Source organism: Pteropus alecto, unplaced genomic scaffold (genome assembly GCF_000325575.1).
Source record: "Pteropus alecto unplaced genomic scaffold, ASM32557v1 scaffold185, whole genome shotgun sequence".
NCBI classification, from domain to species: Eukaryota; Metazoa; Chordata; class Mammalia; order Chiroptera; family Pteropodidae; genus Pteropus; species Pteropus alecto.
The window spans coordinates 4,977,322-5,003,506 of record NW_006438088.1 but is presented as its reverse complement, the minus strand read 5'-3'; the positions used below and the strand labels follow the sequence as shown (position 1 = coordinate 5,003,506).

At 37.2% G+C, this 26,185-nt stretch overlaps 1 protein-coding gene and 1 pseudogene across 6 annotated transcripts in view; both read left to right on the top strand.

Moving 5' to 3' along the window:
- The window catches only part of AIG1 (androgen induced 1), a 207,904-nt gene that overhangs the window by 40,491 nt on the left and 141,228 nt on the right, over positions 1-26,185 (top strand). For all 6 annotated transcript variants that reach the window (XM_015592091.2, XM_006915361.3, XM_025049307.1 and 3 more), the window contains exon 2: positions 10,928-11,083. In XM_015592091.2, the coding sequence (XP_015447577.1) occupies positions 10,928-11,083 (156 nt within the window). The remainder of the gene's footprint in view (positions 1-10,927; positions 11,084-26,185) is intronic.
- Positions 349-464, top strand: LOC112482651 (annotated as a pseudogene).

The window sequence follows — 26,185 nt, the reverse complement described above, 5'->3', positions numbered from 1 at the left end:
AATGTAATAGAAGTTTGTAAGTTTCAGAAAAAATGCCAAAGTGCAACTGTATTTGAACCTGGAGAACACAGAAATTATGCCTACAGAAGAAATGCACAACTTTAACATAGACAATAAAAAATAAAATTATTAAAGATTGTGCTTACCTTGGTTTAGTCATGAATTCACATGGAGACAGCAGCCAAGAAATCAAGAGAAGGCAGAGACTCGGAAGGGCAGTAATGGAAGAATTAGAGAAGATCATCAAGAGCAGAAATGTGAGACGTGGTTTCATACTGTAGCGGTTAGCACGGCTGCTTTACATGCAGAAGGACCTGGGTTCGCGCCCCAGTGGAGCCATGGTCCATAGTCTACGGCCATGCCACCCTGAACAAGCCCAATATCTGATCTTGGGAGCTAAGCAGGGTCGGTCCTGGTTAGTACTTGGATGGGAGACCACCTAGGAAGACCAGGTGCTGTAGGCATTAAAAAAAAAAAAAAAAAAAAACAGCAGAGATGTGTCATTAGAGACCGAGGCCAAGGTCATCCACAACCTCGTAGTCCCAGTATGGGTGCGAAAGTTGGACAGTGAAGAAGGCTGATAGGAAAAAACATTGATTCATTTGAAATAGTGTTAGAGGAGAGCTCTACCACTGGCCCAGACCACCAGAAAGACAAACAAATTAATTAAGCCTGAAAATTAAGCCTGAAACTTCACTGGAGGCCAAATGACAAAACTGAAGCTGTCCTAATTCGGGCACATCGTGGGAAGGCAGGGTTCTTTGGAAAAGACAATAATGCTGGGAAAAATAGAAGGCAGCAAGAAGACCAAGTATGAGATGGACTGACTCCATAACAGAAGCCATAGGCAGGAGTCTGCAGGAGCTGAGCAGGGCTGCTGAGGACGGGGGACATGTGGACATCGCTCATTCATAGGGTCGCCAGAAGTCGAAGCTAACTCACTGGCATGTAACACACATTTCAGAGCCAGATTATTTGCATTCGTCTGTACCATAGGGGACAAGACAAATATATTATGATGTTTGGAACTAAAGTCTTCTTTTGCTGAAGTTAATTGTTATCATGCGTAAAGATTTAGTGGTATAAAATTTTACAGTGTTAGGAAATTTGCACTTTAGTACAGATTTGTGTCATTAAAGATATATCTTTCAATAAGTGTTTATCACTATTATTGTGCTTAAATCTAGATATCATGTATTTAGCAACCATAGATCCCACTTAGAGGTTAGACTCCTCTAAGCATATTCACATCCGCAGCACAGCATCCAGTCATTTCATAGTCTGCATTTCTGCATTAGTAGTTTACTAAGTGCTTGGTGCATATTAGTTAATCAATATATAGTTGTTAAATAAATCAGTGGTGTGTTTAATACAATGTTCAAAAGGACTCATACTAATATTGATAGTTTAAAATCTTTAAGCCTATGAAAGTGTTGAGTGGCTCTTAGTGTCAGCGAGGCGCGGTGAGAACACCCGAGGGGGAGTTTTCTGTCCTTATTCGCAGATGAGAATGGAGTCTCTGGAAAGATCCTGCGGTCCTCTCGCCGAGCTGCCGCTGGAACGTGGCCTGGTTCCACCGACTGCTTTGTGAAGCGTATCCAGATGCCTCCTTTAGATGACTCTTCTCCTCGCTACTTAACACATTGAAAGCAATTATGTGATGCCGTAATGAATGTTGTGGACAAGCTTTCCTTTCCAAAGCTGCTTATCTAAGTGTGTTATTTCTCACTGAAAAGCTTATTTTTCTTTCTTCCTGTCTGAATGGATTGCTTGCCAGTGGTGACTTACGGCTTACCTCATCGATTTTCAGTAATGAGATGGAGCAGAATGAGGCAGATGTCTGTGTACATGGACAAGGATTCTAAAGCACATTATGAAAACCATGGGCTTGGCGATGCAGTGAGTCCATCTCTTCAAAAATATTTGTGGTGAAGATTTCTTGAAAATGCTCAGCTTAAAGCACATCACTCGAATGACAGATTTAGGAAAAAAAGAGTTTTAGTCATTAGAGTGAGAGAACCATATTGGCTTGTTCAGGCTAACACTCTCCAAGCATATTAGAGGAAAATTCACCAGATGATGTATCTGATGGGTGTGGTCTCCATGGATGGGGGAGGCAGAGAGAGCCTGTGGTACTTTTACACGTATTGATCTCTCTACAGAATAGCATTCAAACACGTAACTGATCCCAGCTTCCAAGTAACTGGTGGACTCCACACTGTAATTGAGATGGACTCTGTGACTGGTGAGTTGTTAGGGACGTTCATATGTCTCAGGCAAGGCAGACACTGGAAACGAATGCAAAGGAATCCTTGCAGAATCCACTCATCTGATTTCATACTGAGTCACTGTCCCATGGTGTCGAAATACTTTTGGCATTCACTCTTGAACTCGAGGAGGAGGAGAAGGAACTGTGCACTTTTGAAAAGTAAGATGTGCGTGGAATGGAAAGGGAATCCCTTGAAGACTGTGTTTTATGGTACTGCTATTTTATGGCTCTTGAATCCTTTCCACATATTTTTTAACTCCTTCAGTCAAATTCACTTTTCATTGAAAACAGATACTGCTATGGAATGGTTTCTGGCAAGAACTGCATTGAAAGTTTTATGAACTGAAAACAAAATAATGTTTTCTACTTTACAGTGCCATCTGATATGTGACTATAGGTGAGATGCTGGAAGGCCTCGTGCTCGCACCACTTTTCCAAATGTGTTATTCAACCTGTGTAGGAGAAATTACACACACAGGCACACGCACACATGCACACGCACCCCACATATGTTATATGTGTATGTGTCATCTAACTAGATAGATAGATGTCTAAATAAATAGGTATCTATCTAAAGCTATCTTTATTATCTGTCTGTCTGTCTACCTTATCTGTCTTTCTGTTTTACTGTTCTTTCCTGGATTACATACACATTTCTTAAAGGTTACATGATACTTTGATATCTAATTGAAGAATTATTTGGTAGATTTTTCATTTCTTTATCATCTTCCCTTTAATTAATGCTCTTGTACTCATAGAGAGGACTCCTCCTGGCCTTCCCTTGTGACACCTGTAAGTCTCCCTGCCTTCTGCCCATCTGTTCTCTCCAGTTTCCTTTCAATTCCATGATCCACATAACTTCAGTTTCATTGCTGCTCCTCAGAGTTTTCTCTTCTTGTTTCTTCTGCCTGTGTGTCTAAAAGTGACTTTAAAACAAGCAAAATCTTCAAAACAAATATTATGGTACTCTTTATGTTACTTTTATGAAAATACAATATAAGCAGAGTGTGGTACACCATAAGAGAAGTCATTGAAAATCTTTCCCCCAACGGTCAAGATACCAGTACTCCGATCTTTTAAAATGTATATAAATAATGATCCCGTTCCCAATTTCATGTGCTGCTTTTCTTGCTTTGGTGCATTCATGGTTCTTGCCTGAGTTTGGCCAATGAGGCAGAAATGTAAAAATTACCAACTAATTAAAGTAATGACATGACTATAGCTTTGGTGCAATTACATATAATTGAGGATCTAATGAAATAAAAAACCTATTCTGGATAAACTTCATCATATATGTTTGAGAATAAATGGTTGAAGTCTAATGAATTTGCCCTATAGTACAAACAGATTTGTAATAGTTTAGTATATTTCAGAGGAAAAAGAAGAAAGTAATAGTAAATTAATTTAATGAAAACATTCATCTGTAAAACAGATAAGGACATGAATGAAATTTGGATACATTTCTATACTTGTGGAAATGAGTCCTTTACTTAAAATGACTCAGTAAAAGAAACTATGGTTTCCTGACAGGGAGAGTTGAGGGGGTAGAGAAAAGATGCAGAAAGAAGTAAATAGTAGAGAACATTGTAGAGAAACAAAAGCTAGAATGCTAGAGTGACTGCAAATCCTGGGATTATTTTTTCATTCTGATAAATTACTATTTATATTTCTTGGAGAGAAATGATACATTTGACCACTTCATTTCTGCATATGACACAAAACGATAAGAGCAACCAACCTGCTAAGAACTCAAAGCCAGATGGTGTACGTGTGTGTCATGCTGAGTTGATGGTTTGGAAATGCCAGCTCTGCAGAATGGCTGGAGCTGAGTAATACTTCAAGGTAATCCTACTTAAGATTCACTTGTGCATCCCCATATAACCTTTACCTTTTTAACAGTCATTTTAATGAATTTTAAGTTGCAGTAGACAACATAACACCTATGGGCAATAGAAAAACACAAATAAAATATCTTTAATGTGATTTTTAGGTGTTGGCTCAGATCCAATTCTAATAAAGTAGCAGAAACTGAAAGTCTTTTAACAGTCTCGGCTAACTATTTCTTAAGTGAGCAAATAATCAAAAATCAATTCATGCTTCTTCCTAGGGTATGGTAAACTGTTCCAAAATTTTTAAGGATTACATTTTGAGGATTAATCAGCATGAGCTTGGGGAAAACACACACACACACACACACACACACACAAACGAACAAAACCTAAAATTCCCTCTCTGTATCCTGTTTGGAAATTAGGAGAAAATCATTTTGTGATTCTTCTTTTTTCTGACCTCGCATGCTCACTTTGAGGAAGTCTTCCACAGCAGTTTGGGCAAGGTGGGGGCCATACTGTAGTCACAAGCAAGAAAGAGCTAGTGGAGAGGTGTGCAGTGACCAGGTAGCCATCAGGTAATAGTGAGGGGACGGCTGTGGTAGATGACTCCATTAGATAAGAACATGCATCAACTGTTGAAAAGTATAAGACTTCATAGTACTATTAAGCTTATATTGGCAAAATGTTTACACTATTACATTTATATGTGCAGAAATTATTTTGTTTTCCTATTCTAGAATATGAGGTTCTGTCTATCCCTTCCTTTTTCGCATTTTAAGATTTCCCCCCTTTCCTTTCCTTTGAAATCTTCAGTAAAGCATGTGTCCCAACAATCAGTGAATCATGTATTTATTTAACATTTATTGAGTAATTTAGTCCCTTGTTAAATCAGTTTTTGTTTCTTCTACATTGAAGCTCTGCTATTAGGTACTTACACGTTTAGGATCATTATGCTTTCTGAATGAATTGACCCTTTATCGTTATGAAATGTTCCTCTTTATTTTTGGTAATATGCCTTACCTTGAAATCTACTCTTTGATATTAATATGGCTATTCCACACTTTGGAATATTTCCTTTCCAAAGCTGCTATTCCGTAGCTTTGGAAAGGAAAGCTTGTCTGCAACATTCATTACGGCATCACATAATTGCTTTCAATGTGTTAAGTAGCGAGGAGAAGAGTCATCTAAAGGAGGCATCTGGATACGCTTCACAAAGCAGTCGGTGGAACCAGGCCACGTTCCAGCGGCAGCTCGGCGAGAGGACCGCAGGATCTTTCCAGAGACTCCATTCTCATCTGCGAATAAGGACAGAAAACTCCCCCTCGGGTGTTCTCACCGCGCCTCGCTGACACTAAGAGCCACTCAACACTTTCATAGGCTTAAAGATTTTAAACTATCAATATTAGTATGAGTCCTTTTGAACATTGTATTAAACACACCACTGATTTATTTAACAACTATATATTGATTAACTAATATGCACCAAGCACTTAGTAAACTACTAATGCAGAAATGCAGACTATGAAATGACTGGATGCTGTGCTGCGGATGTGAATATGCTTAGAGGAGTCTAACCTCTAAGTGGGATCTATGGTTGCTAAATACATGATATCTAGATTTGATATTAATATGGCTATTCCAGCTTATACTATGTTTAGCGTTTGTATCTATTTACCTTTAACAAACCTGTATCTTTATACTGAAAGTGCTTTTTGCTCATTCGATTTTAAAATGCAATCTGTTGGTCTCTGACTTTTAATTGGAGAGTTTAAACCATTTGCATTTAATGTAATTATATGCATTGTTGGGTTAGTCTGATATTGTATTTTTTGTCTCATCTATTCTTTGTTTCTTTTTCTCAATTTCTGACTTCTTTGGGATGACCTGATCTTGTTAGTATTACATTTTATTTTCACTATTGGCTTATTAGCTGTGATAGAATTTCTAAATCGACCCCCAAAGATGCCCTTCTCTAATCCTGGGAACCTGTGCGTTAATGAGTTGTAATTCATCTAATTGTATTATGATATATGGCACAGTTGACCTTGAGAAAGGGACATTATCCATGTGCATCTGATCTTATCACACGAGGCCTTAAAGGCAGAAAGCTTTTATAGGCCGATGGCAGAAGAGGAAAACAGGAGGGAATGGTAAAGAGATCTGAAGCATGAAAAGGATTTGATATTCTGTTGTTAGATTCGAAGATGTAGGGTGACAGGTATGAGGACTGGAGAGCAGATGCAAGGAGCTGAGAGTGGCATTGGCAAAGAGCCAACAAGGAAACTTGAACCTGAGTTTTACAGCCAACAGAAGGTGGATTCCACCAACAACCAGAAGGGGCTTAGAAGTAAATCCTTCGCTTAAGCCTCAGAATAAGACTCCTGCTTGGTGAACACCTTGATTTTTGTGGTGTAGTTCTCTGAGAATAGAAGTCAGACTATCCCATGTGGGCTTCTGGCCTGCAGAACTGTGAACTAATATATTAGTGTTTTAAGCTGCTAAATTTGTGGTAGTTAGCACAGAACATTAATACATTAGCTAATGATCTCCATTTTATTATTTCAGTGGTTGTTCTAGAGTTTACAATATGTGTCTTTACCTTATCACTGTCGGCTTCCAGATAACGTTATATCACTTTATATGTAATTAAGAACTTAACAACAGTATACATTTCATTCCTCTCATCTTGTTCTTTGTGCTATTGTTGTCATAATTTTATTTCTAATTGTGTTTAAAACCTCACAATATATCGTTATTTTTTTGCTTTAAATAGTCAATTATCTTAAAATTTAATAAATTAGAAGTTAAATCTTTTATGTTTATCCCCATAGCTACTATTTTTAGCAATTGTCATGGCTTTGTACAAATTTGAAGTTGTATCTAATATCATGTTCTCTATTCCCTAATATTTTTTGTAGTGAAAGTCTATTGACAGTGAATTCTCTCAGCTTCTGTTTGTATGAAAAAGTCTTTCACCTTTGACAGTCTTTCCTCCTTAGAGGTCTTTAAAGATATCATTGTTTTCTGGTTTGCGCTGATTTACGTGAGAAGTCTGTGATATTTCTTATCTTTATTTTTTTGGATATGCTATGTCTCTTTTCTCCAGCATATTTTAAGACTTCTTCTTTATCACATATATTCAGCATTTGATTGAATTGTTCCTTGATGTGTTTTTCTGTACTCCATTTTATGTACTCCATTGTTTAGCTTCTTGGATATGTGGGTTTCAAATTTTCCTGAAATTTGGAAAAACTGCAATTACTTCTTCAAATACTTTTTCTACATGACCCCTTTCTTCTTTAGGGCTCCAGTACACAGATATCAAACTGCTTGATATTTTTTCACAGTTCACTGAGGTTCTAGTAATTAAAATTTTTTTTTGTCTTTCTCTCATTCATTTTGGATAGTTTCTATTGCTGTGTATTTAGTTTTGTAATTTTTCTTCTGCAGTGTCTAATATGCTATTATTCCTACCCAGTGACTTTTTAATTTCAGGTAGTGTCCTTTTAATTTTTAAATGTTCAATTCGAGTTGCTTTAAATGTCTTTTGTTCTTATTATTTTCATTTAATTTCTCAAACTTATTTAGTTTAGTTGTTTAATGTTCTTGTCTGCTAATTACAATGTTTCTGTCACATATCTGTTTTTATTGAATGGATTTTCTCCTGGTTAAAGATTTCCTAATTCTTGGCATATCTAGTAATTTTTTATTATATTTGGGCATTGTAGTGTTGGATATTGTTGAATGTCTAGATTGTATTATCTTCCTTTAAAGAATGTAGAATTTTATATTTCTTGGCATTTAAGTTACTTATAGAGCAGCTTGATCTTTTTGAGGCTTGTTTTTAAGTATTGTTGGGGTGGATCTGGAGTAGCCTGTATTCCAAGGCTATTTTAGCACCAGTGTTTAGGTGTGAAACTTCTTAGGTCTCAAACGAATGCCCGTTGTAGTCAAAAAGACCTCTCTGATTGGTCAGAACTTGAATATCTCTCTATCTTGAGTGAGCTCTGAGAATTGTTTAACTTACAACTTGTGGCAAGTAGAATTCTAAAATGACCCTCAGTGATGCTCACCCCTGTATAATCCCCTCCCACTGGGTTTTGGAAGATCCTATGAATATAATGACTCATGTGATTATGTTATTTTATTTGGCAAAAGGTGAGCCTGATCTCATCAAATGAGCCTTTTAAAAAAAGAGATTTCTCTGGCGATTGCAGAGGAAAAAGTCCGCCATATGAAAAGATTGATTTATGTTTTTAGTCCAATGTCTAGGTGTTTATGGGGGGAGGGCAAATCTGATACTAGTTACTTGCTCATGGAATTTTAAAATTCACTTAATATACTTAATTTGCAGCTCACTAAATCCTGCTATTATTATCTAATCTTTAAAAGTATGGAAAACTGAGTTGGAAGGAAAGAAATTAAAAGACACTGGCCAACTACATTCCAAAAGTATAAAAACCACTCTTTTTTTACCTTTTATTTTTAAGTTTTGTGGAAATATTTCATAATAATCAACTCTATAGAGAACACTATAATAAACTTTTATATATCCCATAATCAACTTAGGAAATAAGATACAGTTGAGGTCCTTGTGTCCTTCCCCTAAGCTTATCCTCCTTGTAGATATACCCGAATTCTGTGTTATTAATTCCCATGCATTTCTTCACATTTTACTTCATATACATGCATCCTTAAAATACCTTTACAATTTTTGAAATTTAATTTAACTTTAAAATGTAGCTTTTTTATCTGGTTTCCTTTTTTTGTTTAGTATTTTACTGTGAGAATGAAAAGGTGTGTGCTTTTAATTCCATTGTATGAATATAGCGCAATTTATTTATTCAGTCAACTCAAGGGACGTTTAGATTGTTTCATCTTTTTTGAAACGATGACTACCAAATTTAACTTTCATATGAATGTGACTAGTATACATAGATGAGTGTTTCAGTAGAGGATACCGTTCAAGTCAATAGATAGTAGAGCACATGCATCTTCAAATTACTGAGTATTGCCAATCGTTCTTCAAAGCGATTATCCTAATTTGAATTCCCACCATAAGGTTTCTGATCGTTCTACATCCTTGTAACCTGTGGTATTGTCAGAATTAAATTGTGAATAATTATATGGGTAAGACATGCAATCTCATTGTGATATAAATCTGCATTTCTCTGGTATCAATCAGGTAGGACCTTTTAATATGTTCATGGGCCAGATTAGCATAGATATTATTCCCCAGTTTGGCCACTCCAGTTTCTTAAACTCCATTAAGGTTAACATAAAGATCTAACATCTAAAGTCATAAGATATGCTATGAAAAATGTTCGCAAGTATGAAATTATTCCCTGAGTCATTTAAATTATTTATGGTAATCACAACATGATTCTTGCCAGCAATTCAATTGTTCCATGTTCAGCTGTGGCAGTCTTAGCTTCTCCTACTCTGGTTTTTCTGGTCCCAGAAAGAACAACAGTAAAACTTAAGTCACTGAAGCTAAAAGATAGGCTAAGTTAAGAGGAAGAATATAATATTATTCTAGCTAAGACTGGCTAGTAGTAGCAGGATTTGGTGAGCTCCAAAGAGCCCAGCTTATTATATGTAAAAATACTGCAGATTTTTGTTTATTTGACTAAGCCTGTTGAAGGAGTCTCCATTACGGGGTATTTTCAAAGTGCCTTAGATAAGAACAGAATGATTAACAATCCCAGTGTGCCAGTGTGATGCCAAGGGATAAAACCAGGTACTTTTGAGGGTCTGTCTTCCTTTTGTTCTGTGCCTCAGTGAAGAACCCATTCATAGAGCTGTAACAGATTCTTTCCACTACCAACATGGAAATTTACCAAAAAAATTTGTTTTCTAAACAGGTAATGAGTAAAATTATATCTTTTACAAATTAATACATCATCAGTAAGTTATTTTTGGTAGGGAAAAAAAAACAGAATAATTCCCTTGAATCTTTTCTCGGTGCTAAATGGGCATGATTTTGAGCCTGTGGAATATATTTTCTGCCCTGCCATAATTTTAATTATTATTTATCAGGTTGTATTACAGTATGCTGCCTGCCTCCACTCATAACTCTGGATCATCAATACTTTTACCCACACTTTAAGAATTTCACAAATAATGAGGCTGCAGCATTTTAGTGTTCTCTCTCTGTTATAGTCCAAGTAAAACATAGCCAGTGTAAGTAATTTAATTTGTAATTGATTTGAAAATGCACAATTGGTCACTTTTTAGGAAAATGGTATATCTAAGCTCACATTTGAAAACCTGAGAAAGAGATCTTTTAGTTCAAGTTTAACAGCAGAAATTTGCCCCATGTCAGTCTTGAGCATTGTATTCAGTTGATTTCTCTATGACTCAAGGACTGGAAGCTTTCTACCACTTCCTTTGGTAAAAATTTCTCAATCTAACAGATTGAGGTATAGGAAGGTTTCTTTACATTTAGACTAGTCTCATTCTATTGTTTGGACTATCTTGAGTATTTTCTTTGCACTTCTTAGATGTTAAACCCCACTAGTTAGTATAACTAGACCACAGATGTGATATTTTAAAATAATGGACATGTCATTTTGATAATTAATATTATTTTCGAGTGTGTGCATGCATGCTTTGCATCTGTCCATAGGTGAGTGAAAATGGAAGTAATGTTTTTAAGATGAATTTTCTCACCTATCTTTCTCTTTTTTTTATGTGTAGGGCCAAGTCTTTAAATGTTTTTGATCCTCTCTTAAGTGTGTATTGCAGACATGTAGCTTGTTTGCTGTTGCACAGCCTGTGTCTCTTTAGATCTTATTGACTAATACCAGCTGTTGCCTCCCTCCAGGTTATCCAGGCTGTCTTTTTTGGCATCTGCGTGCTGACCGATCTTTCCAGTCTTCTGACCAGAGGAAGTGGCAACCAAGAGCAAGAGAGGCAGCTCAAGAAGCTTATCTCTCTCCGGGACTGGATGTTAGCCGTGTTGGCCTTTCCCGTTGGGTTTGTAAGTATGATGCAGAATGCACGTAACCGCAAAAGAAACTTAGGTCTTATTTCAGACTTCTAAGAGAAAATAAAAAGGCTCATTATAGGAGTTTCGATATTAGTTTGTTCTGACTGCCATCGCAAAGTACCACAGACTAGGTGGCTTAAACAACAGAAATTTATTTTCTCACAGTTCTGGAGGCTGGAAGTCTGAGATCAAAGAGTTGGCAGGGTTGAGTTATTCCGAGGCCTCTCTCCTTGGTTTGTAAATGGCCTCTTTCTCTATGTGTTTTCACATGCTCTTTGCTCTGTGTATATCAGTGTCCTAATCTCCACTTCTTATAAGGACACATATTAGATTAGGGCCCCCCCCCCGCCACGACCTCATTTAACCTTAATTGCCTCTTTAAAAGTCCTACTTCCAAATAAAGTCCGAGGTACTAGAGGTTGAGACTTCGACATATGAATTTGGCGGGGGCGGGGGGACACAATTGAACCCGTAACGGTTTCTTAAGAAGCCCAAACTTGAAATGTATGGTCCTGGGATCTATGACCATTCTAGTATTTTTGAACTCAAGAGAGATAAAAATCAGCATTAACTCATACTTCTTCACTTACCCACTGCGCCATTAGCCAGTATCACTTAGGTAAATGTTGCTTAGTGTTAGGGTCTGTTCTGGCTTCATTGATTTTCATTGTTTTCAGTTAGATTCTCTCCATAGTTTAACTTCCTTCACAAGCCTGTTAATCATCTACAGGCTATATATAAACTATGTTTCCTTAGAGGGCCAGGGCCCCATGAGATGCTATAGATTTTTAACCTTTGTAAACTCAGGAGAAGAATGAGAGAACTCATAAACCTCAAAAACTCAATTGCGAATGCAAGTAAGTGTTACCTAATTTAAATTGAGTTCTTTCACTTGCCAGCTGATTTCTGGAGACCAGGCGACCTGAGATAACACACGCACCAAGTCTAAGGTCCATTGTAGGGAGAGTCAGGAGGCGATTTTTCAGCTCTTTCCATTGGCTCTTATTCATATTTGCCAGATCGGTAGCTGGCAGGAGCCTTTACATGCTTGTTCCAATTAGTAAGTGCCCAGACTATCACCGAATTTCAGTTTTGATGTATTGAGTTGTATTTTCTTAGGTGAAATAGCGCTTTGCTCTTGACTACACCACAAGGGGTATGTTATCACCGGGTCACATTCCTCTTCTCATTCTCTCCTAACATAAGTGGGTGCTCAGACTGAAGCCATCTAGCAATCTCTCGAATTCTGTTGCTTAAGATAGCAGAGTTAAATGCCGTATGTATTATTTACTATTTCCTTCTTTGGACTCGTCTTATAAAATTCAAATGCTTCTATCAAGAGTCATCTAAGAGAAAATTTCCATCAGCATAAGGTAAAAAGACATAAACTTTCTGCATGAAAGTTTTATCTAGAAAAACCAAGTCCATACCTTTTTTGTTTCTTTTTATTCCTTACTCCCTTAGAATTCTTATAAACAGGGCCTTGCCTATGGAGCTCTTCCTTGCCTAGAAGGAATACAATAGTAATATAATACAAAACTAAATAGGAATGCAATATTAACATGTTTTCTGTTAGCTTCTGCCTTTCCTTCTGTTATGTGATGTCAGACTGTGTCTCTAGGACCTAAATTGTGAGTCTTGTCACTCTCATTGAAAGCTCATTGCTTATGCCCTTTAGACATTTTGACATTACTTTGGACAGAAACTTTTTGGACCTGCTTGAAACTTGAGATACTTGTCAGTTTTCAGTGTTCTTCCTGAATTTAGTCCATATATGCTTCATGGTTTGTAGAAAGAATGGGAGACTTTTTGTTTGCTTTCTTGTTTGATGACATCTGATATTTTCTTCAGTGTTTCCCTATTTTTGTTGTTTCCTCTGTGCTTTGAAGGAGGGAAGAGAAGCAATGATACCTCTAATTCTCTTCCTTCTTTTTAAACCAGAAATTATAACATCATATTTTCATTGCATATGTATGTACATTTCCTAGCCGATGAGCTTCATAGAAAAATTTATAGACTAAATAATGAATCAGAAAGGTGCAACTTCACTGATTTCTTTAAATCGTAATTTTTCTTGCTCACTGATATTTTATAGTCAATATTTACATTTGCATAATCTTTCCTGTTATTCTCAGTCACTTTCCATTTTATAGTCACTGTAGTCAATAGTTTTGTTACAATTCTTTCTCTCCTCCCTTCCCCCTACGCCTCCCTCCTTTCCTCCCTCCCCCTCCCTCTTCCTCCTCCTCCTCCTCCTCACCTCTCCAACTCTCTCCCTCCCCCACGCCTTAATATTAGGAAGAATCCTGGCCAGTATTCTCCAAAAATGACCTTATGTTTTCCACGATTCCTCTCTTACTCATTCATTTCACTTTTTGTACCTATTTATCCAATTTCTACCTGATTTCTCACTCTAATACACAAAAATTCATTGTGAGGCAAAAACTGACAAATGGCTTCTTAATTTTATTGCAAAGTCACATTTACAGAGGATATAAATTTGGCTCTTTATAGGCATTTTAACCTGTTAAATAACAAAAATTTAGCAGAGTGATTTTAGGAATTGAAGTGGTTTTATTTGGTGATTCATGAATTGGGCAACATCCCATGTAGCAAACAGAAAGGGCCTCTCCCGAGCTATAGAAAAGGAAATGTCTTTTTAAAGGTGGAAAAGGAGAAGAGCAAAAGGAATGTTTTAGGAAGGAATGTGTTGTTTCAGGCAAGGTTGCCCTCCAAATGGGACAGAAGGGACCTGTAATCTGGACTGTCTTGCTAGTGCTGACCAGGTGATTCCGTGTTGACCAGTTACAAGTAACACTCCTGAGAAGCTGAAACCGCAGTTAGCTTAAGCATTAAATCTTGGTTTGCTGATTAGGAGCCTAGCATAAGTGACTCCATTTTGGACCTGTTGTCTCTTTTTTAACAAACTCCCAATATTTTTTTCATTAAAACATATAATTTTATAATTTTTCACCTTTCTCTTCTCAACCTATTTCCCAGTTTTCCTCTCCATTGTGCCTTTGTCTTTGCTGTGACCTCAGAGCTTTCCCCTGCCCCTCCTGCATCTTCCCCCACAAACCCCAACTGCTCTGTGGGGTCTGGAATTCCACTGTCTTGTCTTTATCACTTAAGATTTTCTTCCTTATTAAAACACAAACCCTTCCTGGAGCAGTGTGACTAGGAATCAGCCGAAGAGGCATTTCTACTCTTCCTGTGGCTCCTGGCCTGGATTGCGGTGCCCAGCCTAAAGGTTTATTCCAGGAGAAAGTTGGGAATAGCACTGATGCCCAGGACCTGATGGGCATGTGGGTATACCTGAAGAACCCTGTAGAGTCAGAAGGTTTATCATATTAACAAATGACTAATTATAATGTTGGTAATTAACCCCTTTTACCGTGTTGGTTGACACAGTCGGAATCCTAAAGGGCAAAGCACTTGAGCACCTCCGTGTGCCCGGGGAGCCTTTGGGGTGGCTCCAGCTTCTTCAGGAGGAAGGTGCAGAGCCCCCACTTGAAACTCGCCTCCCGACTCTGCCTGCCAGGTGACTGCCAGCTGCTCAGACTGCCTCCTCTGCTGCTTTCTCCTGGCTTCCTTTTGTTTGTCAGCCAGAAGTTGGTGGGGAAAAGCAATGTTATTTTTGCCTCCTGGTGCAGGGCATAAAGGCAATGGGCATAAATAGAGGGCAGAGTGGCAGCCGAATTTATCATCTCTGCTCATATTTTCCCGAAGAGACCTCTTAACCCCGAGCTTTTCCTGGTGCTCCCATTATGTCTCTTTCTCTCTCTCTCTCTCACCTCAGCTGCAACTATGGCAGCAAGAAAGACACGGGTAGGTTATCTAGGATTCGTATTTTCTACGCTAATGCTTCCTCCAATAACAAGGTTAATTGAGAGTTGACAGTAATTGCTTTATGCGGGCGTGAAGCACTTCAATATGATTTTGTGACCCGTGGACCTAATGTGTCTACTGCATGGACCCTCACTACCTCAAGGATACATAAAAATAATGAAACATTCCAATCAAAGATAATTGGAGTAAAGTTTTGTTTCAGCATAACCTTGAAGAAATCAGGCAGATTTGCTTGAATGAACGAAGCATGTGTCATCCTTTTTGAGTAGATTCCCATAAATGCTAAGCTGGCCTTGGTTAGCAATGCTAATGGCCGGAAACAACCACCACTCCCCAAGCCTTGCCATTCACTTTACAGGCATAACCCATGGGAGGCTCTTCTTACCATGTGCAGTTTATTTCTGAACCCTGTCACCCTTTTAAAGAAGCATTACAACAATTCTATGACATTATGTGGTCTGGAAGCACTGAAGCTTATTAGGAGCAATCAAACCAAGAATGTCTTTTGTCTCTTGTGAGTTCATTGACTTTTGTGTTGGCAAATACTCTTCTAGTTAAGAGAACAGGATGATGATGATGATTAATAATAATAATAGTAATAGTAATAGTAATAATAAATGGTGAAGAAAAAGAGGAAGAGCAGCAAAAAATGAGTATGTATGTTGAGTATGAAATTGTCCCTCTCAGAATTCTTAAATGTGTCTCCGATGCTCTCCAAAGCAGCCCTTTAATGACAAAGAATAGTTGTATGTTTTCCATTAATTCAAATCTGTGCATCTGATTCAATTGCAGCTGCTCAGCTTTCATTAATACATGTAATCAAATCTCACCACCTCCCTAGAATTCCTTTGTCGCTGGTGTTAACTTAGTTGCTATAGACCAGATGTTGGGCTGCTGCTAAAATAACCTTGACCAGGCCTCAGGGTGAAGATGGATGATGCCCTTCCCTTACTAAAGAGAGAGGTGGGTCTGCAGTGAGCATCCAGCATGTACCAGAAAAATGTTTGTGAAATTTGGCCTTCTTAGTAAATCATTTCTCGTATTATCATCATGTTCTTATGTGACTATTTTAGTGAATATTTTATAGGTACCAATCTAGTCTAGGATCATTTAAAACTTGTTTTTTTTTTTTTCTTTTAATGGGGACTGTATGTATGATACTTGCCTCCTTAGGAAACACATGGAAATGGAATTTGAAATCTCAAATGTAAACTCAAAGAAAAAGTATCTAGGAATTATTTTCAAAAAGTGTTTCTTCAAAGTCTTTATTTATGGGTACACTAGCTAACTCTAAGCCATCTTTAAGAAAAATTTTGTGATGCATATACATTTAAAAACCGTTATTTTCATTTCTGATTTTTAAATGTAACAGATTGGTTTAAATGGAAAGCAAAAATTAAATAATATTAATTACTAATACTAATGTCTGTTAACGTAACACATAAGGAAAGAGAATTTGATTCTACTTGAGATTATAAATGAAAGCCTTTCCTACTGTTTTGGTATTAAGGGGGAAATTTTTTAAAAGTACATTGTTTCCTTTATTCTACAAACCATGGATTTAATTTAAAAATAAACTTAATATCTGTTGATCCGCTCTTTATTAAATTTTCACACAGGTACCTAAAATCAAACTCTTTTTTATTTTCTTTGAGACTTCACTGTTTTAAGTTAAAAATACAGTATCTGCTAGGTCATATTTTTTGGTAGATGCCAGTTCCTTTAGGGCTGAGTCAATTATGTACTTACCCTCTGTCCTGAGATGAGTGTGAGTTGAGTTGCCTAAAAGAGAGAGTTCATAGATGAAGCTTCACTCAAGACCAGTAAGCTAAATGAGCCTTTTCCTCCCAAACCAGGAGTAATGCTCGGAAGACTGTAATTACCAAACTAGGTCAGTGGTCTTACAATCTTTTTTTTTTTTTTGATAACCTTTTTGAAAGACCAAGGACATAATGTGATTAGACAGATGTACCTGATAGAGAACCTGGTTGCTTCTCAACCATCACATGTATTCTTTGATCCTAAATGAAAACCCAAGAGTAGTCTTTCTCAATGCTTACAAGACAGATTCCTTTAACACAAAAAGTAATTTAACAAAATTTTACTGTAGGTGCCCATTTTTAATCACAATACAATGAAAAACCACACATTTATGTTCAGAGCATTGAAAGGACAGAAGTTCTAGTCGAGTCAATTTGTGGGTTCATGGCACTTACTAGGCAGCAAGTACTGAGTGCTAGGAGCCAAGAAAGCAGTGACCAAGAACAGATCTTGTCCTTCAAGGGTCTCACAGTCTAGAGAAGGTGACTTTATAAGCTATGTCAACAAACAAATTAAAAGACAGCATGGTGAGCATAATAATACGTGTGTCTAAGGTACAGATGTAGCCCAGAAGAGGAGGGGATTAATTTTAGTGAGTGGGAGGCCCTGGAAGACATCCCAGAAGTGATGATATGTGAGCTCTGTTTTGAAGAATGACTAAAAACTTATTGAATGTATATGTTAAAGGTGCTTTCGTCTGCAAGGAACAGAATACCCCCAGAGAGCCACCTGGCTCTCTTTTTCACTTCATTCAAGTCTCTGCTCAAATGATTATCTCTTAGAAAAAGTTTCCATGAGTAACCTGTATAAATTAGCCTCCCATTATTCTCTATCCCCTTATCTTGCTTTGTATTCTCCATAATGATTACCACTATGTGGTACATTCCATCAATTCTTTTTTTTCTGTAGTGCATGTCTCTGTTGGTACATCCCCTGTAAGGCCAAGAAAGTTGTATATTTGATTTACTGCTGCAGTGCAAGCATCAGGAGCAAAGTCTAAATAATTCAGTATTTGCTAAGTGAATATCCAACCAATCATGACTTAAACAATAAAGATATTTACTGTCTCACAAAATAAAAAGCCTGTAAGCAGGTAGTTTCAGGGTGCTATTGCTTGGTATTATCATTTGAGACTTAGGGAGTTTCCATTTTCCACTTTTTTATCTCCAGAGTGTTAGCTTTTGGTCTTTGAAGTTGCCACCTGTGACAGCCTCAGAGGTAAACACCAAACATCACACTCTTCATAACTATGTTCAAAGCAGGAAGAGGAAGAAGACAGGTTGCTGTCTCCGATGTTTGTCTCTTCATCAGGCAAATAAATCTCCTAGAAGCTCTGCCAGCAGACTTTCCCATAGGTCTCCTTGGTGAGGACTGTCACATGGCTAGAACCAGCAGCATGGGAGGCTGGGAAAGCAAGTAGAAGCAGAAGGGACTGAGGGTACCATGGAGACTTAAACTAATTTTGATTTATCCTTATGGGTTGGCCCATTGCTCCCCAAACAAAATCAGGAGTTTGAAGAAATAAATAACAAGTTTTGAAAATAACAATTAAATATAAAGTAAGTAAAAACTGATTGCATTTTAGGTAACATTTTTTTTTTCTATGTTGATATGAAAAATAGATACTGTAAAACTGTGAGATTAATCATGAACATTTTCTATCTTAGTCATAAAAAGCACATGTTTTCCATTTTCTGCCAATACCATTTTTTCGTGTGAATTTTAATCTGTATTATCATAAACAGCTATCTAAATCTGACATTCGAAGTTATTCTCAAAAAAAGTCAGATGTTTCACAATTGACCAGATGGTTTATGTTCAGTTTCTGAAACTCCATATGAAATTTACAGTCAAAGGTGGAGCTGCGTTAGACCACGGACTCAGATTTGCAGACAACCAGGTTCAGTGAGTAAAATCTTCCTTTCAGAATCCTCTAGAAATTGTAGAGAACTTTGTATCATTTCACAGAGTTCCCACTCTCTCTGGGTAAAAAAGACCACAAAAAATATCCTAGAAAATGAAGATATCTTCTTATATCCATAAGTGAAATATATATTTGAAATAAGTGATCAAGAAAAGGTAGACTTGATCTTCAGTAACACTGGTAATGTGATACATATTATAAAAGAGACATATAATTCCTGTTTTCAAAAATGCAACCCCCAAACCAGGATCTTTTGTATGCCCTTGTTTGGGGGACCAGAAGCAAGGTACAATATTAGTTGTTGCTTTAAAAAAAATAGAAAAGAAAAAAGGAGCGCTATTCATTTTTCTTCTTCCTTCTTCGCATATCTCCCTATCTCATTATCTCTGTCTCTCTCTCTTACCTTTCCCCCCTCATCCCTCTACCCCAATCATCTCCTTCTTTGTAGAAAAAGAAACAACGATTTGCTATGTGGGTGTTCCTGAAATTGCTACAGTTCCTGTGGGTGTTTTGTGGTGACTCTTACCTGTTTTAGTTGGATCAAAGTGTGCTGTGTTATATCAGCCAATATCAAAAGGAACATTTCACCATGAAAAAGGAACTAGTGGACTTTCCACCTACACAATATTTATTAACTTTGAGTTGTGTTCATGCCGTTACCATGCTGATGATTTGCTGATTTTCCTACAAATAGCCAGTCCTGGATAGGATTTTTATTCATCATGCCTTTAAAAAAACAAACAAACAAACAAACAAAAACCTCCTAGGAGCAAAAGTTGAGGCATAATTCTGACTCTGGGGCACGTGTCCCAGAGACACAGGTGGAAAGGTGGGAAGACAAGGAGATGAGAGATGCTGAGGGGAGGGAGTATGTGCAGCCAAATTTCATAAGCAGCCTTGCTCGCCCAGCACACTCTGCTAGGCTCCTCTGAAGACTTAACTTTCCAAGAAGTTTCCCTCTTCAGAATGTCCCTTTACTCTGTAGGTTAGGTCTGTGCTTCATTTACATATAGGAACAAACATATAATAGGAGTTTGGGTTGCACTGGCAAGTTTGCTACGATGTGAGGATGAAGGGGGCTGTGTCACAGAGGGAACCAGTTCCATCTCAGTCTGCTTTTATGCTTCTCTGGGTTCTCTACCACTTTGTTCATTGGTCGACAAGTGGAGGCTGGGGAAGGATGTAGAACAAGAAAGAATCTTAAGCATAAATTAGTGGTGTGCCTAGTGGAAAGATGTGGACCGTTTTCTGCACCTGTCTTTATCACCTCACCCCTTAATCTTAGAAGGGCCCTTCCTTCTTTCTATTTTCACCTTCAAAATCACGTACAAAATTAGAATGAACACTTTCATGCAAGCACAAATTACTAGACAGAAAAGAAGCCTCAGGCTCCCACGCCCAGAGAATAAAGGGAGCGCGCACATGCCCAGGGAATTCCTGTCAAAATGAGCACCGAGTCAGCAAAGGAAAACAGCCCCTACATTCATTGATACAATAACAGTCTGAACATTCAGAAATACTACTTGTACCTCCCTTCCCTGAGCATTACCTTAGCGTTCTAAAGAAGACACCTCATACCCAGAGGCATTTGCGGTTGCTTTTCTTTTGGGTTCTAACCTATGGATGAGCAGTTCCATTTACATTCTCTGAGACTTCTCACCATCTCCCTTCCCGTAGTGGGGCAAAACCCACAAACAACCCAAGAGGCTGAAAAAGCTAATAATGAGAGCTAACTTCTGCTACATGCTCCTGTGGGCCAGAAACTGCTCACAGCTTTCCTCTGTTTAATCCTAATTGCCCCAACAGGTTCGAATGTCCGTCATTCCTACTTTACAGAAAATACTTTCATTTCACATTTTTCAGATGTTGTTCCCGTTTCACAGGTCACTTGCCTGAGGTCCATGGCTAGTAAATAATATACCCGGGACTTGAAGCCAAACACTAACTAATGGAGTGCTTGCTCTTAGCAAGTGCTCTAAACTTTTTGACAAACCAAACCTAACTTCGCTTTTCATCATTTGCCTGAGACATTTTCAGCAATGTACATAAAGTCTGAGATGACCACAATTCCTAGTTTAGGAAAATAAGAAATGGAGTTATGCGGAATCTGGATCAAAATTCACTGCTTACCTTTTTCTTTGAAGCTGTTTAACAAAAGACACTTCGTTTGTGCTTATTATTATTTCTCTTTGATATGTTATTTTACACTCTACAGCCAATGTTTTACAGGCCAGTTTTCAAAGTACAAATTTTGTCAAGAAAAGAAAATATTTCCTGCCTGTCTTTTTATTTCAGCAATTTAATACAGATTTAAGCTACCTAATATGCTTATTTTTAATATGTGAAAATAAGATTTTATCAGTAGAATTAGCTACATTTAAAAAAACTGGTTACTAGATGTATCCAAGATTATCTGTAAATCGTTTCTGGGTTTCTGAGTATAGCTCATAGCTACAAAATTGTGAAAGAATATTTTTGGCAAGAAATGATTCAATACACCCTACATGAATATCCTAACAAATGAACTGTGCCTACCCAGTGAAATATTTTACTAAGAATTCCTTCCTAAAAGCCATTTTATTCAGCTGTATCAAGAGAGTTTTAAGTCCAATCTTCTTCTCTTTCTAAATTTATAATTTACCACCTCTCCTATTTCCAACAAGGATTTGAGGTCATTTAAGTCAAATCCAAGTGGTCCAGTCTGTAAATAATCTTGCCTATTTGGATAAATGTCTTCTATATTATGTTGCAGGATATGCAGAAGAACTTTCTTACGCATTTGAAAGTAAAGCAAGCTGGGAAAATGTGAGGAAACCTTCAATTCTAGCAAATGCAGTTAATATTTTTTGAGTGCGGTGTGCCAGTCACCACATTAAACCGTATTGCATAATTTCACTTACCTAGAAGGGAATCTTATGTAAACAAGAGAGTGTAGACAGAAGGATACCATCACAGGTCCCTACAGGCTGTGATGCCTACAAGAGGGCTGGGGCCCTAGGGGTGAGGAAGCCGCCACCGCCCCAGCCATCACAGCGGTTCTTGCTTTGCCTCTGTCCTACCTAGGGAATGATGCCTGCCATGTTGGACGTGGTCAGTAGTGTTTGATGGGTGCTTTATGCTTGAAGAGTCTCAAGCAAAAAGGATAATAGGGGAGGAGAAAGAAAGAAAGCTCTAGTGGAAAAAAATCATCTACACAAAGCAGATTTTCTTTGGGTCGCCTTGCTTTTTTCGCAAATCAGTATCAAAACAGATGTGTCTCCCCAATCTTGGCACCTTCCTGAACTGCTGATCTTCAAACTAATTCGTTTAGTATAATCTCCTGTCTCTTAATTAACAAGAAGAGTTCTTCAACCACATGCACACACACAAATCATATTGGTTAGCAATTCTAAAGGGGGTTTGAAGCTAAACACTAACTTAGGGTTATACAAACCTAAGTGGATGACAAGGAATTCAGGTAGATCAAATGCCAGGAAAAAAAAAAAATCCTGAAATGAATGCCCTCAGGCAGACAGACTGCTGAGGCTCAGGCTGCATAGATGCATCTTTGAGCCCCTTTGGTTCCAAAGATGACCATTTTCATACTGACACTTTCCACTTTATTTAGATAGCATAGGTCATCATAGAATAATTTAAAAGGCAAAAACAAAAGTCACACAAATTTTCACAATGTACATTTATTACTTTTATAATTAAAAAAAAAAAAAAAAAGCCCACGGAAAGGCATTAGAAAAGCCTTCACACAGTACTCACATTTGGGAAAGAAATCATAATTATATTTGTAAATGTATTCTCATTTAGAGATGTTCATGCTCTAAATTTAAAAAGTAAATTGTTCATAGAAGAAAAAAAGAACGATTTATATATAGTTGATATGATACTAAAAACAAATACGCCAACCTCTCCAAAAGCTCTTTTCCCATTGTAAACTTTGAACAGATATTGCTACATATTTTCGTAGCTTGTTTATGCACATAACCTAAACAAAACAGAAAACCTTAGCCTCTTTCCTCTCCTATGTCTGTAGAAATTCAGAAGCAGTGAGTTGGCCATTTATGGGTGTCTCAGTGTTCTAGGACAGTATTCAAGTACCGTTATAGCCCAGGACCAAGACCCAGACACAGCTTTGTCTCTTAGCAAATGAACTCATGCTAACTAAAGTTTAGCTCAGAAAGCTACTTAAGGAATTTATAATGACAAAAAGACTGGAGTCTGCATAAGCTCTCCCTAGAGGCAGAACAACTGTGAAGAAGACAAAGGATAGTCAGAAGATTTCTTGGTGAACTTGAAATCAAGGCAGTGATTGGATGATACTAGTGTTAGGTCATCAAATTACTATAGTCTGACGCTTACTTTTACACCATAGAGATTGACTTGCTGGGCTAACCAGAGTACAACCTGGGGGGCAGAGGACACTGTTCTCTGTACAGAGCTGGAGACATTCCTGCTTTGCTCTTTTATGCCCATAAGCCAGTGATTATCACTTTTCTCCTGTTGGCATGTCCTTCTTAGGCAGGCTATGATCCATCGGCTCAAGCTCAACTTCCACTGTTAATAGTAGTGCTCTGGTCAGGCTGTTCTGATACTGTACCCAAGGCACTGGATATAGGCAGTCATTGACACAGAGCCACCTAACATAGGAGGCTTCTACAGAGAACGCTCTAATTACTTAATTAAATTGTATTCGATTAGATTAGATTAAATTAGATTTGTCTTCATTTTATTCTCAGATGGTAACTTTAAATTCAGGTTGCAGTTAGCTGGATATCTCTCCTAATGTATTGATAGCTGCCCTGTGGATATTCATTTTAATGTAATCTTACCTAATAGCTAGACTATAGTTCCGTTTTATTAAAAAAGAAGAAACAAAGGCAGCAAGAGTTTAATTAGTCAGTGGTTTTTATGATGACAAAAGTCCAAATTGTTTTCTGAAAAAAAAACTTCTATCAATGCTAATAAATATAATAAAAATAGTCTTGTGTGAGGTTAATGGTTATGTGTAATTATTTTATTTATTGTCACCAGACAGAGAGTTAAGGAAGCCTTGCTCAGTTTATTTTGGAGTGTAATTCAATTTAAAATGGATCTAACTTTGAACCCATAAAAGGAGAGTTAGTTTTTGGAATAGTAAGATGACCCACCCTATGGGGTAATCTCACCTGTGTGAGGCAGAAAGCAACCAGATATAGTCAAAAGAGCACAGGCCACCGAGAAAAGTAGACCTGGGTTCTAATTTTGGATCCACCACTTCCTAATGGATCTACTACTTAATTTTCTAAGCTCTCAGAAATCCTGGTTTTACCAAAATGAAGAATGGACTCAACAAAACCTAACTTAACCCAGGTTATTTTGAAAAGCAATGAAAGACTGAAATACGGAGAATATATAGATCAACATGTAGCACATGACAAGCAGTCAAAGGATGTCATTTTCCTTCCATCTGCCCTAAAACTGGCCTCACATCACAGAGAATACCATGTTAGATGATGGCATCTACTGGTGAAGTATTATGCTTCTCCACTGCAAACAATCATTCAAAAGGTTAGAGGATTCAAGTTCTTGAAATTCCAAGAGTATGTATAGTCATACTACCCAACATCCTAGACAGAATTCTTATGATTCAGGAAGGCAGCAGGGGATGCCTTGGTAAAAGACTTCGGGAGAAAATAATAAATGTCTAGATAGAGTCTACATCATAAATTAGGAATGGGTCTGCTGTGTTACAACCTTCTCCACACCAACAATTTCCAGCTCAGCTGGAAATTTTGGAGGTGGTGGTTATCTTTTTTATTTTCAGGTGAGAGTCAATAATTCCGTAATGGACTTACTGAACTTGAGGGTGAAAATTTATACTGAAGAGAAAAAAAAAATTATTTCTCCAAAGATCTTACCTGCATTTACTATTTTTGCCAGGAAACCCTGTTTATTTATGTTATGATTGATGGATATTGGGCTTGTTTCCAGTATTTTGGCTTCTCTGGGCAATGCTGCTCTGAAAATTCTTGCACATGTCTCCTGCTCCACATGTGCAAGAGATTCTCCAGAAAAGACTTCCTAAACCGTGGGCTGCAGTGAAATACAGGTGTACCAGGATATGTCGATCGCCTCAGTTCATGAGAATCTGACCATGGCTCAGGATGCCCGGTTCCCTAAAAGTTCCCCTAATAGCGGGCTTTTATTCTTTCTTATTTTATTTTTTTCCTAAGAATTGTTATTGTGAATGATTGTTAGATTTTTTTCTGCACCTGTTTAGGTGATCATAGTGTTTTTCTCCTTTATTCTGTTCATGTGGTGAGTTACAGAATAATTTTCTAATATTAAACCAACCTTGCATCCTAAAACCAACTTGATCATGATATAATACGTTTTATAAACATTAATAAATTTATTTTAAGGTTTTGCTTAAGATTTTTAGATGTGTTTGTGAATGATATTTTTGTGAGATTTTCCTTTCTTGTTTGTTTGTTGTTGTTGTTGTTTCCATTGTTTCATTGTTATATTGTCCATATAACATTGGTGGGGGGCATGGCATATTCCCTTCTTTTTATACTCTGGGAGAGTTGTGTGAAGGATTGGAATTTTCTCTTTGAATGATTGCTAGGAAACACTAGTGATCCATTTGTGTCTGTCATACTCTTTATGGGAAGATTTTTAACTTCTGGTTTGATTTTCACAATTACAAGGTTGTTTGAGTTTTCTGTTTCCTCTTGAGTCAGTTTTAATAAGTAGTATTTTCTGAATTGAGAATTTTATTTCATCAAATTTTCAAATTAATGACAAACTTGCTCAAAATATTTTTGATAATTTTATTCTTATGATACCTATAGTAATGTCCCCTTTTCTTTCCCGATATTACTTATTTGTGTTTTCTCTCTTTGTTTCTTCATCAGCCTTGCCAGAATTTATATTTACAAAAGTTAAACTTTGGCTTTTTTGATCCTGTCCTGTATGCTTGTTTTCTATATCATTTATTATTTGGCTATTCTTTGTTATCATCTAAAGATGTAGACCACATTCATTAATTGTTACTTTTTCTTATTTTCTAATGGAAGTATAAAAGCCTATGAGTTTCTCTCAATTAACACTTTAACTACATGTCATAAGAAGTGCACCTACACTTTTTATTATTGTTTATTTTAAAATATTTTTTAGAGTCCATTATGATTTTGTGTTCAATCCATAGGTTTTTAAAGTATGTTTTTAGATTTCCAAATATATAGGTACTTTTATCTATTATTGATTTCAAACTTAATTGCATTTTGTTCAGATACTATAATCAGTTAGATACCGATGCTCTGAAATCTTTTTGAAACTTGCTCTTTGGCCTAAATGGTAGCCAGTTTTCATATTCACAACTTGTGCTTAAAACAACACAATACGTTTCGGATCACTAGTCTTTCCGAAAGCCTGTAGTGCTTTCAGACAAAAACCTACATGATGCTAATCTTATGGTTCTGATGACTATCTTATGGTTATGCATTCTCAGGGTAATTTTTCTT